The following is a 17,463-nucleotide window of genomic DNA, read 5'->3' as shown; positions in this document are numbered from 1 at the left end:
GTCCGGTATGGTTAAAAACTGTCCGACATGTACTGCATAAAGATAATATTGCTGGCAAGGCTGCAATAGTCAAACCTTTGTTGACACTGAAATATCAAACAGTATGTCCAGTGCGGTAAAGAATGGTACAAAACACATACACTCAAGATACGGTCGGATGAGTCAACTTTCACTGGGTTTATGTCTGGAGATAGTCAACATTGTAAACTTTACCTGGCAGTCTTAAACGTACCATCAAGCATGGCAGAGGTTCTGTATGATTAGGGTGTGATATCATTTAACTTGAGTCCAACAGTTATCCTCAAAAGTAAAGTAACAGTCCAGAGGCATCCGCATATTCTGAGCGACCGACTCCTCTTGTGATCCAAACTTTGTTTCCAGAAAGCGATGCAATCTTTCAGAACAATACTGCTATCCACACTGTCGGTTCTGTTCGATCTTGGTTTGAGGAGCATGAAACTGAAGTTAAATGTTTATCCCGGTCAACTCGATCACCAGACTTCATTAATTGGCCTGTCTGGGGCATTCTTGAGAAAAAGATTAGGAGCAGATTCCACTGTCCACTTTCAAGGAATTAGCATCAGTATCAGTCGAAGAATGGTACAAAATTGACATTAACATTGTTTGTAATTTATATTTGTCTGTTTCTTTACATATTTTGGCCATATCTGAAAAAGAGGTCCTACCTCTTATTAAACTAAAAATGATCTTTTGTTGGTGTTTGAAATGTTTTGTCCAACCCCAGTGTAATTCCAATGACATTTAAAAATTTACGTAGTAAAATGTCTTGAAAATAAAACAGTTCTATATACTTTTAGTCATGTTTTAAATACAGGTTGGGGCAAATAAAAGTGGCCCGGAGAACAGAGTTCCAGGGTACAAAGAAACACAGCAGAGGAAAGGAAATACAGTTACGAATGTGTTATGGTTTCGTGAATGAATTACGCTCTGAACGGGTGTGGATCACGTGGTGGGCGTACACGCGACGTCCAATTGTATCCACTCGTCTGGGCCACTTACTTGCCCCACCCTGTAATATATTTGATGAGAATTATAAGGACAATGGCAAAATAACTTCAACGTAACAATTTCAGTAAATGCATGCTTCTATCAGACATATATTTTTCTTGTAACATTTATTGGGTAGACCAAAACTATTTTATTGCCCACCAGTGTCCAAGTGGATAAAAATCCACCGAGCACAGATAGATGGTCGTGGGTTTGCACCTCACCGACAGGGCTGGCCACCTAGAGTTTTCTGGGTTTTCTTTGCGATTATAATACCAAATAGGGGCCAGTTCCCATAAAAGTCCTCCCGGGAGGCACCGCCAGGCAGATTATTTATGGCAACACACATAGCCATATAAAACATAAAGTTTGGTTTGCCTTAGTGTGGCTAAGTCAACTAGGCAATAAAAATCATATTAATAGTTATCATTTTTATAATTATTAGTGCCTAGATGTCCTAGCCTTAATCATTAAATACATCACCAGTTAAGATAAAATAGTTTTCTTATCAAATATCTTTTGTCATCCTCTTCTAATATACGACTCCCAAACATCCTACGAGATCTCTCTACGTCGTCGTCGTTGTTAAATAATTCATCCGTAACACCGTTAAATTGCCATACTATGCATTTTTATTTCAATGGATAATCATAAATTACATGACCTCTTTGGTTTACATTAAAATTTTCTGGTTACAGTTTTCCACAGAAATGACTAGATCAAGAAATTATTGAAACTGTTTTTTCAATATTCCGTACGTACTGTTATAAAATTATAAGTTCTTTCTTATAATTTTAAGAGTTGCTAGAATTCAGAAATGTTCTTGCAATAAATAATAATTTTCAGTTTATTTCGATGCATTAAACACAAATTAAGTTTATATAATTAAACTGCATGCTTGCTGCATATTGGTATTGTACATTTTCTAAGGGTGGCTAATGCAATAATTATTAAAAAATGTAACCTAAATAGTTTTATTATCGTCTGAAGCTGACGGACACGACTATGTCTAAGCTGCGTACGAAACGAATTCGAGCATAATTTACTTTTCCGTCAATTTTACGTAATTTTTTAAGTAAAACAAGCTAAAATTTGTGGTATGAATTAATCTGTAAGTAGCTCGTAACGAATTTATCGACGATTCTTTCGACTAGAACCGAGGGCAAAGAAGATTTATCGTCCGCCGCTCTCCTCGCAGATCTTCGCAGAGATACGTGGGGCAGAAACTTAACCGGCGGTCTCTAAACCTGCTTCGTCCTCGATTCCGGTCAAGAGAGTTCTCGATAAATTCGTTACGAGCGACCTACGAGACTTCCGCGCGTCGTCGCCAATCTGTAAGTATCGGTAAGTTTTTGTAATTATTAACATCCTTTGATTGATATTTTACAGCTAAAACATTTGCAGTACATAAATTTTAACTAAAATATTGTGTATGTATATGTATATATATGAAATTCGTGTTTTTACAACTAAAAGAATAAGGACGACTAGAATTTTGGTACATAGTTAATGCATCTAAATCATACAGATCGTTTTTAATACGAGTGCACACTGCTAGCGATAGAATAACTTGTGGCCGACGGTGAATAAAACCGAACTTTGACGAAATTTAATCATTTTGCCAAACGATGGATTGGTGAAGACTGTGCTAGCTTTGTAATTGTAACTCTGTGTGCAATTTTTCCAGTTATAGCGGTCTTTCTCCGTGCCGGATTTTAAATGGGGCACTCTGCGTTGTTTTATGTATTATTTTCGTTCTGTAAAATTTTAACGAAAAGTCAGCGAAAGATACGAGAGAGCGAAAACTTATTGAATGGCAGATTAAACTTACAAAACGAGGCGAATTCATAGAAATGTCGGAATCCCATCGCTGCAGCTCCTCTCGGACCAACTGCTCCATTTGTTGGCGCTTGGCTTTCTCGTCTAGTCCGTCGTGCTGTTTTGGATATTTTTAAAGTAAGTGACAGATTTTTACATTTTTAAATGCTTTTAATATTAATTCATTAGTAAATTATTTTCTGTATTCTATTACTTATATATTGTTGGCTATCTCGTGTAATAGAATACGGATGTGGTACGGATGATGAATTTGTTCCCGTTTTCATAATCATTAGATTATAGTCGATCTTACCTGTTTTCAGCAGCTGCAAAACGCAAAAAAACCGCATGTGTAAAATAGTACAGTAAAGCGGATTTCTATAAAATAGTTCTTAACCCTCTCCCTTTCCTCTTCGGGGATAATTTCCAAAAATCCCTTCTTAGCGCACATTCTCGTGATATACCCTAACTGTACCAAATTTCATCTTTCAACTCCTAACTGTTTGGGCTCTGTGCTTATTATCATCGTTATATATCCCATCTCGATTATAAGATTAGTTTTATTATGTACTATGCCGAGAGTACTTAACTACATAGTTTAAATTACAATAATAGTTAACTACCGCCCATCTCTAGAGCTGGGTGTGTTGTCGTCTCTTGTGTACGAGTGAGGTGGTGAATATATTTCTGTTGCAGTAGAATTACTTGAGCCAGTGCTGCAGTCGCTACTGGTCCAAGGGAGATCGTGAAAGATTTTTCAAACACAAACTTATGCCTAACACGTAAACACAGACCTCGTTAACCCGGTGCCGGTATCGTGCTGTCGACACAAAACAATTGTTTTTGAATCTAATGCAATTGCTTTGGAAGCCCGATTTGTAGACGGCATCTAGTTTCGGAAATTGTTGTTAGAGGTTTCTGATAAATTGAAGTGCAGTGATACTTACTTCAGAAATTGTGTCTAAGATTTTATTCATATTATCTCTACGTTTCGTCTTTGCGCTTTCCATAGATTCCATTTTTACGAGTACTGCGTCTATTTTCGAAACGATGCTTCCGATGGAATGTTCCATTCGATCGACACGACGCGACAGACTGAAACGAGGAAATATTTAATTTTCAATGAAAAGAAAAACAAAAGTAAAGTAAAAAACAAAAAAATGATTAACAACTTTCGGGAATCTGATTATTTTTGGGGCTTTAATGTCACTCACGTGTTCCGATCCAAATTGAACAGAACATAATATTCTATTTATCTCAATAATTTTGAGGCATACAATTGTTTTTTTTACTTGATATAAAATAACTTAAATGGGATCGAATACATCTCTAGAGAAAAGCTATTATGTGCAAAAATCACCAAAAAAACTTTTATTTTCTTCTTTTTCTTCGTCTGGCACTGCAGATGCTTCTAGGAAAAAAATAGTGGGTCAAGAAAGCTTAAAATTTAAGTAAATTTAAGCCTCCCATGTTATCGGCAAGATGTTTGTAAAATTTCTGGGTCAATAGGTCAAAGTTTGCAGTGCTTCTCTGTAAAACTATTTTACTTTTATTGCTTTTATTCACTTATAAGTATAAACGTGCATCGAAACAAATGATTTTTATTCAACATGCTATCCAGAATAACAAGCTATTGGAAACGTTCAGTCGGTGGACTTTGCAAAGTGCCAATCAAACCGATGTCATCGTCTTAGCTCTTGACATAATAAGACAATTATTAACCAGAAAACAATTGATATCCAAATAAAAACATCTGAGATTTTAAAAAATTGCACCAACTAAAAAATTATCACAATTTTTGAAGTTAACACTGTATGTGGGGTCCCCGAATTCAAATTCACCCAGGTCCTGCAAAGCTATAACACACCAAATTGGCTATACAAAATACAAATACTCACACGTGAAAATCGTCCAGAGACACTCCCGAGCGGCCACCGACGGCGGAGGCCGGACGGCTGGCGTCCGAAGGCATCTGCTGTTCCTTTTCGATCTCGCGATCCAATTGAAGTTTCTGGCCCTCCAGGTCGGCCAACATCTGCCTCGTCTCGTGTTCGTCCAACTGTCTGTTGCCGTCGATGTCGTATTTTGCAAACCACATTTCGATTTCGGCTTCAGAGAAATTTTGTCTTCGTAAGAAAATATAAAAATAAATTTATGAAATATATGATATTAAATGTATTTCAAAAAGTGCAATTTTCCTAAGAAATTCTACTCTTTGCCTTATGTTTCTGACCCTAAACTTTTCAGACTCTTTTAACAGAGATTTGTAATTAATCGAGTAAAATATCGTAGCGTTTAGTGCTTACTGTTTTAGTTTTCTTCGCACTTCCTCGAACGATAGTTTGTTGTCGCCGTCCGAGTCTGCCAATTTCATGGCGTTGTGTAGATCTGCAATTTGATCTCTCTTCCCGAGTTTACTAAGAAAATTATTATAACCCTGAAAGTGTTTGCGATTATTACTATTAATATTTAAAATCCAATATAAAAGAAACTAGAAGAATTAAATTCTACCTTTTTGAAGTAATCCACCAGTTCAAATTCATTACTGTCTTGTGAAATCTCCGATTTGACTTCGGCGTAAGTATCATTAATGATGGCAAGGAACATGTTCTGTAAAAAAATCAATAATGCTTTAATGATAAAAATCATTTTACATTAAAATATAAAAAAATATGTATATCGAAGGTATAAAATTGTATTCATCTTCCGTCGTTTACATTCTATGTTTGTTTCCGCCTTTTGTCGCCGGTGGTAATTTTATCCATTTTACATTTTTTTTGTTGAGGCGCAGTCTCAAATAAAAGGCCATCTCTAAGTGAAAATTGTTTTAGGATTGTTGCCGACGATTGTAAATGATGGAAGACAAAGACAAGTTTGTGTATATATATATATTTTTAATGTAAACACTGTCGCCAATTTTCAATTTTAGTCATTTTATAGCTGTAATAAAAAGCAAAAAACTATATATCTTGTGCGTATATCTATTATCATAACAAATTTAGACGAGAAGTGTAAATCCATTCTCTCGGTGCACAAAATATTCTGCAAGAGAATGTTACGCTAATGGCAAAAATTACAATTCGATACTTTGGATACCGATATTTGTAACAAGGGGAACGACCGAAGACCGAGGAGATGATAGAAATCAAAAAGAGAACAAATAGACAGAGGAGAATGGATCGAGGAACTACAATTCCTCCGATCCGTTCTCTCTCTAATCGTCCTTATCTTCTCGTAACAGAACTAGTAGAAGATAAAAATATAGATACGTAGAAAGGTAGTAACAAATCAATAATTGTCACTAACTTGTAACAAGTGTGTTTGATTTCCTCAATTAATAGAATGGTCACAATGGTAAAGTTTAATTGGATACTTACCATTAAAACAAAGAAGACAAAGAAGACGTAGCTGAGGAAATAAATCGGACCCAAAACTCTGTTGGCGGCTTCGAGTTCTTCGAAATCGAAATCGCCCAAAATTAAACGCAACAGGGAAAATCTTTCAAATAGAAGAGAATGTATTAAAGGTTTTTCAAATAATTTATATATTTCTTTTTTAATAAATTTTAAGTAATATTCAAAAACTTACACTGCAGTCCCAAACGAACTGAAAGCTTGAACCTGACTTCCAAACAACAGATAGCCAAGTTGTGCAAAAGCAAAGAACACAATGAAGAACATAATGGCAAAGCCTCCAACGTCTTTGGAACACTGAAATTAAACATTAAAGTTTTATTCGTAATATGTTAATTCTTGGTTTAACAATACCAACAGATTATATATATGTATAGTAGATTCTATGGAGAATATAGCATTGAGTTATATAAGTTAACATACTCTTGATAATGTAGACGACAACTGAGTCATCGTTTTGTTAAAACTTATATATTTAAAAAATTTGATCCAAGCAAAGAAAACAGCTAAGGCGACGGCATTATTAAACTGCGTCTGCCAAAATCCCAGAGATTCGAAATCCGGATATAGTTCGGGATCCACTAGTAATCCCGAAAGTAAGTTTTCGACCATAACGGTTCTGTAAACGCTGAATGCGATGCATATTATGGACATCTGTAAAAGAAATGGCATACTTTAAACAAACTTTTTGCAAAGTCTTTCATATGGTTTCTAATTTCTTACATAATTTTATAATGATTAAAAATATATATATCCTATCAAAATACATTAGAAATAAAGTTTGTGTGTGTCTGTCGACTACGGCACCGTTCGTAGACTTTGATATTTCTACGCCGCTCGCTTACCGACGAGCCGAAGATATTTCGTCGTGTCTTCTCTTAATCAAACGGGATTCACGATAGATTTACATTTGATTATATAATTACGTAATGACTATTTTAGAGTTAATGACTACACAAATGTAATACAATACTTCTACTACGTTGTTTATAATTTTTACAAATCTAGAACCTATCCAAAGTCTAGATATTCAATGCAAGAACGTGCTACGTGTTAAAGAACTATAGAACTATTACGTCGATAACTTTTAATAATCAGAAAATTTAATTTTTAAACTACTTACAAGAATAACTACAACATCCAATATATTCCAAACTTCTTTAAAATAGCTTAATTTATTCTTTTTTATCTGAAATAAAAATATTTACAATAATTAAAGATTTATTACAAAGTTCCAAAAAAATTAAATATTTTGCTCACCTCTAACAATTCCTCGACAATGTAGTATATAATGAAGAAACAGAAGAGTACTTCGCAACCCAAAATAAAATAATCAGAAGTCGAGACGTAACGAAGCAACTTTACCGTTCGGAAACTCCACGAAGGAATCATTCCGCCCGTAGCGGGAAATTCGAATACTAGTCTGAAAGAATAAGAAAAGGCTAAACTTCGGAAACATTTTCTCTAAAATCTATTTAAATTCCAATATTCTAATAGGAACTTTTACGGAAATCTTTGAAATTGATACATTTGTAGACTGGATTAAAGTGTGTTGTGGTAAAATGTATTCGGGTAAACAATTAAACAAGTAACAATACGTTTGCTATTTATTTCCCCTATGTCAAACAAAACTTCCCGTTCTTGAATGTTGTTTGCGCATACATTTCAGAATATTAAGTGCTAAGTTTAAAATATTTTTTATAGTTATCATCATAATATAAAATGTGTAATAAACAGTGTGGACCATAATTACATCTGATATTTTATTTTAAATCGATCATATTGAAATTCATACACATTCAATTAAATATTACCAAACCTATCCCGGTGAAGGATTTCGGATTTTACTTTATTTCGGTACAGCCACCGGCAATGTCGACAGATAAGTTCGTGTGATGGTTTGTTTCCTCGATGACTTTCGACGTTTCTCGTGTCGCGAGATTCACAACTGCCACACTTATCTTCTTAAGCTGCGAGTAGAGAGCAGCTTAGCTATATAAGTGTGTTCCTTCACCGCAACAAAACCATAAAGAAAGAAATACGGGAGGCAATGCCAGGCAATCTCGAAGGCTACGATATATCGTTATTGCACCCAATTATGTCCAGGAAAGGAATTATTCAAAGCGAAGCTCCATACAACAGAAGAAAAACTTCATTACCAAGCAAAAAATGTATCAAAACTGTTCTAAAAACATAAGGTGTGATATTCGAAATCCTTCCCCGAGATATGTTTTATAATAGCATGTAATTTAGTGTGCAGAAATTTCGACACAATTTCTTTAAAATAGGAGACATAATTATGGCCCACCCCATGTAAGTGTACGTAATATAACTAATTTTGATTGTATGTAGACGGTTCACTTTTCCTTGGGGATGATCTTGCATTCCCTTTTGATTATTATATTGACATTGCCCTTAGTGCAGATATCCAACTGATAGAGCACAATGTAATGGTGTTCTTCCCCTTAACATCATGGCCCTATAAACCAGGTTTTAGTGTTTGGTTTTAACAAGTTCAGAGTATCTTCACGTTGTGTTAATTGTGAAAAGTTTAAATCAAAATAAGTGTTAATGCAAAATGTCTTGGAATGTTTTAAAAACTAAACCTGCAAAGAAAATGTCTCGTTATTCTTAATGTAATATAAATTCTACTTTATTCCAAATTTTAATACTTACTTCACAACGCAAAAGAGATTGAGATTGGCATTGTAAACCGTAAAATCTAAAAATATGGCACGAGTTGCCCGAGAGACCCACAGATGCTGTCGTAACAAGTCCATCTTTTCTTTAGCCGTCTTTTTTGTTATTCCGATATCCATGTAGGATCCGGCTCCGCTATAAGTAGCTATTAATCCCCAGTGACTAGAACCGTTCATCTCTTTCTCTGAATGGTACACCCAACTGAAAAAAAAAAAGAATTCAGACGCATTTATGTTTCACAAAAGTAATCGCAAATAAATAGTATAATGTATAAAACAATTTCAATTGTTTATTATTACGTAGCCACTAACGAGCCTCGAGTATCTATAATCTGTTTCATTCCTATTAGAGTAAGATTTTTCTGGTCCATCCAGATTCTGACTGTATTGTGACAATTTACTAATCGTTATCGTCAATAATTACATTACATTCCTCGTCGTTAAAGACGAAATGTTTAAAAATGGAACATTTCGTATGCGCATACTTTAACGTGCAAAAATTTTACAAATACTGTTAGTTTCAATTATTATAGATATATCACACTAAAAATAATAGGGTAAGTGTACTCACGCTGTTCCGTTCATGAGTCCAAACGGTCTGTTATCTTCTATGTGAGGCGAGTATACGTCGTAGCACTGACTGATAACTGCTTTAAAATTGTCGTGAACGTTACAAGAATCGTTCCTCACTCTCAACTGTCTCAGTCTCGGAGAACCGAGCAAGCGATTTTCGTACAAAATATTTCTGTCGTCTTTGATTGCTTCTTTCTTATTATACCAATTTTCCCAATATAAGTTATCTAGCATTACGTTATCTACAAACTGAAAATAATTCATTGAAATAAATTTATTAAGAAACAAACAAAATTATTTTATTTGAATAATTATTTACATTAAATCTGAGCAATGTATAGAGTTTTTCATGTCGCGCAATGTGAAAAACTACTACTGGTAAAACGTACGTATTGGTAATGGTGATTCGACGTATTCAATATTCTCGAAGTCGAGACTTAACACGTGACGGTTCCTCTGATGCCATTGTAAAAGAAAAGATTTTCCAATGCTGTCTTACAACAGTAAAACGTCCAAAAACAGCTATTGGGGACTAGTTTAATTACCGACGACAGTTAACACGAAAGCCGACATCCGGAAGAGCAAGGAAAAATTTGCATGAAGAATGAGAACACATAGAGATAAGACTTGTATGTGTAAGCACCTTATAATCATTTTGCATTTGTGGAAAATGTTTATACTATAAATCACTTGAACAGTTGTATTAAAGCTGTTTACGGTATGGTCGTGTTAACCTGAAAAGCTTTTACCATTCCCATAATGGACTTGTCAACTGTACACCTGCAGCTAACACGTAAAGTAAACATCAGTCACACATTTTGAGCATTGCTGCTCATTTTTGCCATTACCCTGTTTGACTTAATAATAACTCTGTGTGTAAATACCTCGACGTGTAACCATCATATCCTTACTTCTTCTGTGTACGCCATATCAGATTCCTGGAGTAGATTAGTAAAGTAGTTAGTATATACGCCGAGGTGTTTCTAGGGAAAGTTACAGCCAGAGTGGTTTCCCGTTGCCTTCTCTGGGGTGCTATGTTACGCGTGGGGAAGTGCCTTCCGGGAAGTCTTTTAAGGGAAACTGGCCCCTATTTGGGTGTTATGAACGTGGAGAAAACCCAGAAAACTCCACGTGGCAAGCCGTCCGAGCGTGGCGCAAACCCGCAACCGATCTCCCGGCGTTTAGCGACAGAACCGTTCGGCCACTGGTGGGCATCCTTACTACCATAACCCTATTAATCCAAACTACCACTTGTCTCAATTAGTTTGGATTGCCTCTCTGGAGTGGGTGATCTTCCAAGGGAGATTGTCTCTCGGGAGTGCATTTATAGGAAACTGGCCCCTATTCAGGTGTTACAAATGTGAAGAAAACTCCACGTGGACAGTCCACTGGTGAGGTGTGAACCCGTGACCAACTACTAGTGTTTGCAGCGTTATCTACTCGGCTACCGATGGGCAATTTTTGGGTGTTCATTTACAAATAATTTAATATTACTCGTGCGTAAGTAAAAGAAATGATCACTAACAATTATTAATTGTGAATTTGCACATTTGTTCTATTTCACATGGTTTACTATGTTTATCATTCCTTGCATAAGAATTTAGTTGACTAACTGTTCTGGGATAACAGCAGAGACAAGGGAATGAATCTGTAACACGTAACAGAGTACAAGTTGACTTTTGTCCAAAAATTGCCTACAGATGATGTGATTCGGCTATGAAACATCAATAAATTGTATTTAAAAAAAAAGAACAAACAGAAATTTGATCTGTTAGTACCAGTTTTATTTTCAAATATCCTCGACTATCCAATATTTAACAGCTTGGTATTTGGAGCAGATCATATTGAATCACAAGTTATATAAACTTGTAGAATTAATAGGCTCTACTGACTTATTTATAACTCTTATAATTAATAAGGAGATATTTTAAAATTCTCACCCTCCAAAAGTCATTAATCTGCGAAGATGTTTTCATTGAACTTGTTGAATCTTCAAATGTCGAATCCAGGAAAAGTTCGCTAATAACTTTGGTCTGATAAAACATTGCAGGACTCATCATTCCAAATGTTACTATAAAAAAAAAAATACATAAAATTTTCAGTAAAGTTTAATTTTTATAATAATCTTAATCGAAGAAAGTTTGCAACAAATAAGAAAATTTCAGAACAACCCGAAATCTTCAATAAGCCCAAAACTGTTTATTCAAAAGCAATTTCAAAACTGATTGTCCCGTCCTCGGTGATCGCTTTAAAAACAATTCGGTGCCATACGGTGGCGTAGCGAACATAACTGGCGCCCGGGACGCGACACTTTATTGGTACCCCTCTCCCTTCTCCAGAAACGCATATAGTTTGTCTTGGAGACCATTTGGGCGCCGCCCAGGGCACGATACACCCCCTCGCTACACCACTGGTGCCCATACTTCAAAAATGATCTTCCATAGTTATATATTAGAAAGAATTGCAATGAATGCTTTACCATCAACACTTATTTTTGACTCAAACTCCTATAATCTCATTAAATATTCTTCTACCTTGCTTTTCTCCATGCCCATACACACTTCTGGTAACACTTCAGAATCATTTTGCAATTTATAACATCTTGCATGTATATATACCGTGTATACAAATAGGCAAATGTATATACAGAGTATTATGACGACGGAATTTTCCACGTGTTCTTTGGAATATAGAACAGACGAAAGGTTAAATTTTAGAGAACACGATAACGGTTACCAAACGTATTTTGGTGCGACAATTCTGTGCTCCGTTTAAGCTGTTCCGAATGGATTCTTATTTGCAATTTACCGAAACTTTTCAAATATCGTCGATAAAAGGAGGTCTTTTAAATCTTCGGGAATTTTCGTTGTACAAAATCCCTTATAAATAATATTGCTGATGAAAATTACTATAGTTTTGCATGTTAAATTGCAAGAAATCTATCAGTTTGACCCAGTTGCTTAATGGCTCAAATTTAATTGGTTAGTCGGCATTATAAATTAAACCAAATTTTATTAACTGTCAATGGCATTTAGTGTCTAGCAATAAAATTGACATCCTCCTTGTAATCTAACTCGCATGAAAATTTACGTCAAAGCCCAAATGAGTTACCAAATCTAAGTAAATTTCCCGATTATTTTTGGGCCACATTAGAGCTAATTGGGCTGCAATTTGGAAAAAATTTTAGACCTATAAATTCTCGCCGTCATCCATTTGATTGTTTTTCCCTAATCTCGAGAGTTACGTAGACGAAAGCCGAGATTAGATACGGAAAGGGTCAGGAGGCCCCAATTAACTATACACAAACGTCCGACGCAAATCGGAAGTCGTGTTACTTACAAGTTACTATTGGTACGTAGTTAATACGTACGTGAATTTGCACATAAAATACCTAGGAAAATTCTGCTACTTAAACTACCATCGTTGCCATGCTGCAAAAATCATTTTCAATAAGTCGTCACCACCTCGGTCCGTATTAAGCAGAGTTTGCGGGACTCTACCGACTTTTGTCGAACAGACTTTGCAAAGAATTTTAAAGCTTTAAATTCTCGTCCTTTTAACAAAATGGTCGACTTATAAATTACAAAACAAATTAAATTTTTAAAGATATAAATAAATATTTATCTGACGACATACTCACAGACACATAGGATTATGAGAAACACAAGATATATTATTAATTCTCGAAGCGTTGTCCGAATGTACCATTCTCTGTCACCTGCAAGTTTTTCCATTTGGCGCGTTGACCATAATCCTGTTATTAATATTTAAAAAAATTACGTTTTTAACTTATAAACATCCCCAAAATTTAATAAAAATTTTCTTTCAAACAGTATAAAAATGATAATTTTATAAATTTCAATATCAAATGATATTCATTAAGTACAAACGATGTTATGTTATCAATCTGTTTTATTAATTATGTACCCGATATGTATAAATAGAACGGCGCGCGATACGGATCGATACCCCGTTAGATACGTTTGTCGCCCGTTCCTTTCCGCATCACTGGCCCTTCTATTAAAAATTTAAGGATGACCTTTGCAACAATACAAGAATCGGGAGCCACCGCTTTGATTGATTTTTTTCTCTAATTAATTTTTGTACTCTACAAATTGTATTATTTATGTATTTAAAAATTCTAAAAAACTACTTCTATTACAATATTTAATGTGGTGTACAAATAGGTAAATATTTTTGGGGTAAAATGGAATATGTTGTACAATATTAACAATTTCTTCAATAAAGCGTGCGGTGAACTGTTTTGATATAAACAACTTCAATATTAAATAGAATATAAAACCCAAAATCGGGTGCTCTCGGAGACTCGAAATCGAGACAGAAGGTCTCGAAAAAGGTTTTATTCGTACGTACTTTCGGCTCCCGTATTCTTTCAAGCAATTACTCTTAGAATTAAGTATTTCTCGTATTTTCGTGCCTTTTAAACAAAATTCCAACCACACTGACGGAGGACCACAAATGGCAATTTTGTCGTCGGCAGATCTCGTATTGTAAACTTGCCTCTCCCGTATACTAGCAGACACGCTATAAACTGGGAACCTCTGCCATACGTAAAAGAGAAACAGAAGCCGGATCCTCCGCATCGGTGGCAAGTTATCACATGGGCAATTACAGCAGGGGTCCCCAAACTAATCTTTTAGAAGATAATATTTCCCACGAAACATTCCCCGAAGAAACACATCCGAAGTCGAAACCGTACGCAAGGTTGCCCGATTCAAATCTGCCCAAGCCTGGCGAAGTTATAACGTGTCACCGCTCTCCGCCCGTTTTCTACAAAGAATCTCAGAAACGACATTCTTTTCAACTCGACCTACAGTCGATTTCCATTACGTCTTTCGCCGGTTTGAAGTTTTTTAAATTTGTAGTAAGACGAATTTCGTACACGATTTAACTTTTAAGACCGCTTTACGTAGAATTAATTTGCAAATCCTCTTTTCGAGATCCTCACTCGAGGGCGATCTGCGGAGAAAGAAAGGACGGATTCGTCAAAACGGGTTCTATTACTTGTATTACTTGTATTCTCCGGCTCCATTATATATAATGGAGGAAAAGTATGGCAATCGGTGGACAAACGAACCCCAAGATCTTTACAATTTTGGACTCGGGACCTACGAAAGTCCACAAATGCGACAAAAGTCGGGGGGTTTTTTCTTTGCGTACGGATGTCGGTGCCAGTGTGGCCGTTCGAAGCTTAATAACTCTCGTGTTTTCTGTCGAAAATTTCCGAAATTTTGTAGGGTGGTTCGCGTATTACGGGCATCGATGCCATTAAATTTCGGCGGTTAAAAGTCGAGGGGGTAGCGGTGGCGTAGCGAACATAACCGGCACCCGAGCACGACACTTTATTGGCACCCCCCTCCCCCTCCAGAAACACAAATAGGTTGTCTCGGAGACCATTTGGGCGCGCCCCTCTGCGAGTGGCGCCCGGTGCACGATACACCCCCTCGCACCCCCTCGCTACGCCACCGAGGGTGGGGAGATAAAGAGGGATCGCGCGTCGTATCTCCAGTAGGGTCGGACTTAACGACGATTTTATTCGTTATTAACATTCACGCGCGGTTTTAAACATTGCCGGGAAAGTTAAGCAACTCGTTGTATGAATTTCTTCTTTTTTTAACACTAAAACAGGGACGTAAACAACGCACGTGTTCGAAGACGAAGCCGGAATAAAGGGGCGCATTTCTAGACGTTTAATGTACGCGAAAAATAAAGTCCGCGAAAGGCGGGAGTGACGTCAAAGTTTGGGTTTACCTCTGACACCTCGCGTGAATCCGTACCAACATCCGCTTCTCTGCTGTTCCGGAATGACGTCTTGAACGGCTTCCTCGTCGTCTTCGAAGGCCTCCACGTCTCGACGCTCGAAAGCTGGACTAGCGAGGGCCCAAGCATCTCTTCCGCTGGAAGGACGGAAGGAGTCGTTCAGGTTGCTGGACGGATTAGTCATGTCGGAACGGCGACCGGATTCAAACTGTGACGTACGACAGTTACGCTTTAATTTCCACCGATCGACGACGACTCCATCCACTTTCACCCCGGTCCGACACGCTGCACGCTTTTTACCTCACGTGACGTCCAGCGGCTCACCTCATTGGCCCGAATGTCAAACTTTATGACACGTGGGTGGAACGTCACCGTCTTCGCTCCCGTTCTCGAATTTCGAAACGTTTTTTTTTTTTTTTTTTAAGTTACGCGACGTTCCATTGGTCGGTTTCTTATCTACGTTTTAAATATCGTCGCTTTTCTTTAATTCGTAACCGTTCAACGCTTCGGAATTATGGAGAGCGAGTTCGTTTCTTTGTCGCGTATCGCAAGATTTTGTAGCGACGCGACGACGCGACAAAGTCTCTCCAAGGTCTTTCTCTCCTCGTGTAGTCGGAAGGGGGCGAAGGTCAAATCATTTTCTTACTTTTCGTATCTCTTCTTTTTTTTTTAAAAAAAAAAACTCGAAATAGTTTATTTTAAATAACCGGAAGTGGCTAGTTTTCGAGATATTTTTTTAATGTTCAAGAGCGATTTTCTTCGCGATTTTATAAATATCCGCTCCGCTAAACTTCGTAATACTTTAATACCACGCAGAAATTAATTCCGAAGTGAAATCCCGATTTGTACGGCAGAAAATAACCCGAAAAGGCCACTCGCTTAATTCACAATCGAAATTGCGGACGATGAAGAAGTAAACTCGCCGGTGATGACGATTTCTCGCGTAACTTCGCGACTGTCGCGAGTGACAACGACGACGACGACTCTCGAGAATTTAATAATTTTATCTTCGTTTCGTCAGAAGAATCGACCGGAAGAGATTTTTTTTTTTTTAAAAAAAGGCCCCAAATCGGACGATCTTTACGACGAAACGAAACTTGAAACGTTACTCGCTTCGCCGCGACCTGCGAGAAGCGAGAAGCGAGAAGCGACTCGTGGGATTAGAAACAATGGTTTCGTGGGGCCCAGGCGAATTTGAATTAAGGTACAGCGTTGATTAGAATCTCCCGTTTATCTATTCGATATTCCCCCCCTTTTTTTCTAATCGCTGGCGCTTTATCATACGGGCATAAAGAGCAATTCCCTGGCCCCTACGACAGGAGGCCCCAAACCAATCTTTTAAGGAAACAAATATCTGAAGTCAACAACGTACAAGGGCCCCCTAACTCAAATTTGCGCCTCTCCACTGTTCCGGAAGGGCCTCCGAGGCTGCATCGATATACCCGGATAACTCGGGGGGCCAGGCTAGCAACCCATCCATACAGGTTAATTCGTTCGCAGTTATTTATAACAATACCGACGTCACTTCCGCTCTTCCGAATTTCTTAAAGAATTAACAGATACGTCATCAATCAAAGATAAACACTGGTATCTCGCCTCGAACGAGACTATTTGACCTTAAACCCTTAGCAGCTTTGGGAGAAAAGGTCACAGCATCGACATGTGTGATCTTTTCTCCTAATCAATAGTTTATTCGAGTGAAAAAACTAGAGAAATGTGGCACTTTTCTCGTTGAAAATCCGGATAACGCCAACAATTTTACTTCTGTTACCTCGTTGCAAGCACCCTGGTGTTAGTATACGTTCGATAATACAGGAATTCGTTATTGTTTAGGTAATGAGTACACCCCTTCTCCGTGTCACCTCCAACGTGGACGTCATTTATGGGCAGTTTTAAGGGTCTTCTCTTAAAAGTGTATACGTTAATCTCCTATTGGAGACGAGAGACGTATTATCCTTTAACAGTTCTTATTAGCTTTATGAGTCCGTCGATTCGTAAAAGGAAGTGTCGACTAACAATTGAATTATTTAATACCATAATTCCGTGCAATTTTTTACAAGTTACGCCAACTTTCAGTTACGTACAGCTCCTAGTACTTATAGACAACACATCTACTCGCTTTACGACAGTAGTCGTAACTCTATTGTTTTAATTATACAATACGAAATAGA

The 17,463-nt window shown here is 37.1% G+C and overlaps 1 protein-coding gene across 1 annotated transcript; it reads right to left on the bottom strand.

The window, feature by feature from the left end:
- Nucleotides 1-1,622: 1,622 nt before the first annotated feature.
- LOC136971670 (polycystin-2-like) lies at nt 1,623-15,766 on the bottom strand. Its single transcript, XM_067266140.1, has 16 exons — nt 15,284-15,766; nt 13,152-13,265; nt 11,452-11,582; nt 9,510-9,760; nt 8,916-9,140; nt 7,500-7,662; nt 7,363-7,428; nt 6,663-6,893; nt 6,415-6,536; nt 6,204-6,324; nt 5,338-5,436; nt 5,133-5,263; nt 4,725-4,952; nt 3,774-3,921; nt 2,840-2,944; nt 1,623-2,765 (listed from the first exon to the last, which is right to left on the bottom strand). Exons 1-16 carry the CDS (start codon nt 15,474-15,476, stop codon nt 2,748-2,750), a joined length of 2,346 nt encoding a protein of 781 aa, XP_067122241.1. The 5' UTR covers nt 15,477-15,766; the 3' UTR covers nt 1,623-2,747.
- Between the last annotated feature and the right edge of the window lie 1,697 nt (nt 15,767-17,463).

Source organism: Centruroides vittatus, unplaced genomic scaffold (assembly GCF_030686945.1).
Source record: "Centruroides vittatus isolate TY-2023 unplaced genomic scaffold, ASM3068694v2 contig_2682, whole genome shotgun sequence".
Classification (NCBI taxonomy): Eukaryota; Metazoa; Arthropoda; class Arachnida; order Scorpiones; family Buthidae; genus Centruroides; species Centruroides vittatus.
The sequence above is the reverse complement of the archived record's forward strand: the minus strand, read 5'-3'. Positions and strand labels throughout refer to the sequence as shown.

Excerpts from the sequence above, each read along its gene's own strand:
- LOC136971670 (XM_067266140.1), bottom strand. The coding sequence starts at position 15,476 with ATGACTAATCCGTCCAGCAACCTGAACGACTCCTTCCGTCCTTCCAGC. Across the intron at positions 6,537-6,662 it reads TGTCGTCTACATTATCAAGA|TGTTCCAAAGACGTTGGAGG; the intron begins GTATGTTAACTT and ends GTTTAATTTCAG. Across the intron at positions 5,264-5,337 it reads TGGTGGATTACTTCAAAAAG|GGTTATAATAATTTTCTTAG; the intron begins GTAGAATTTAAT and ends AAACACTTTCAG.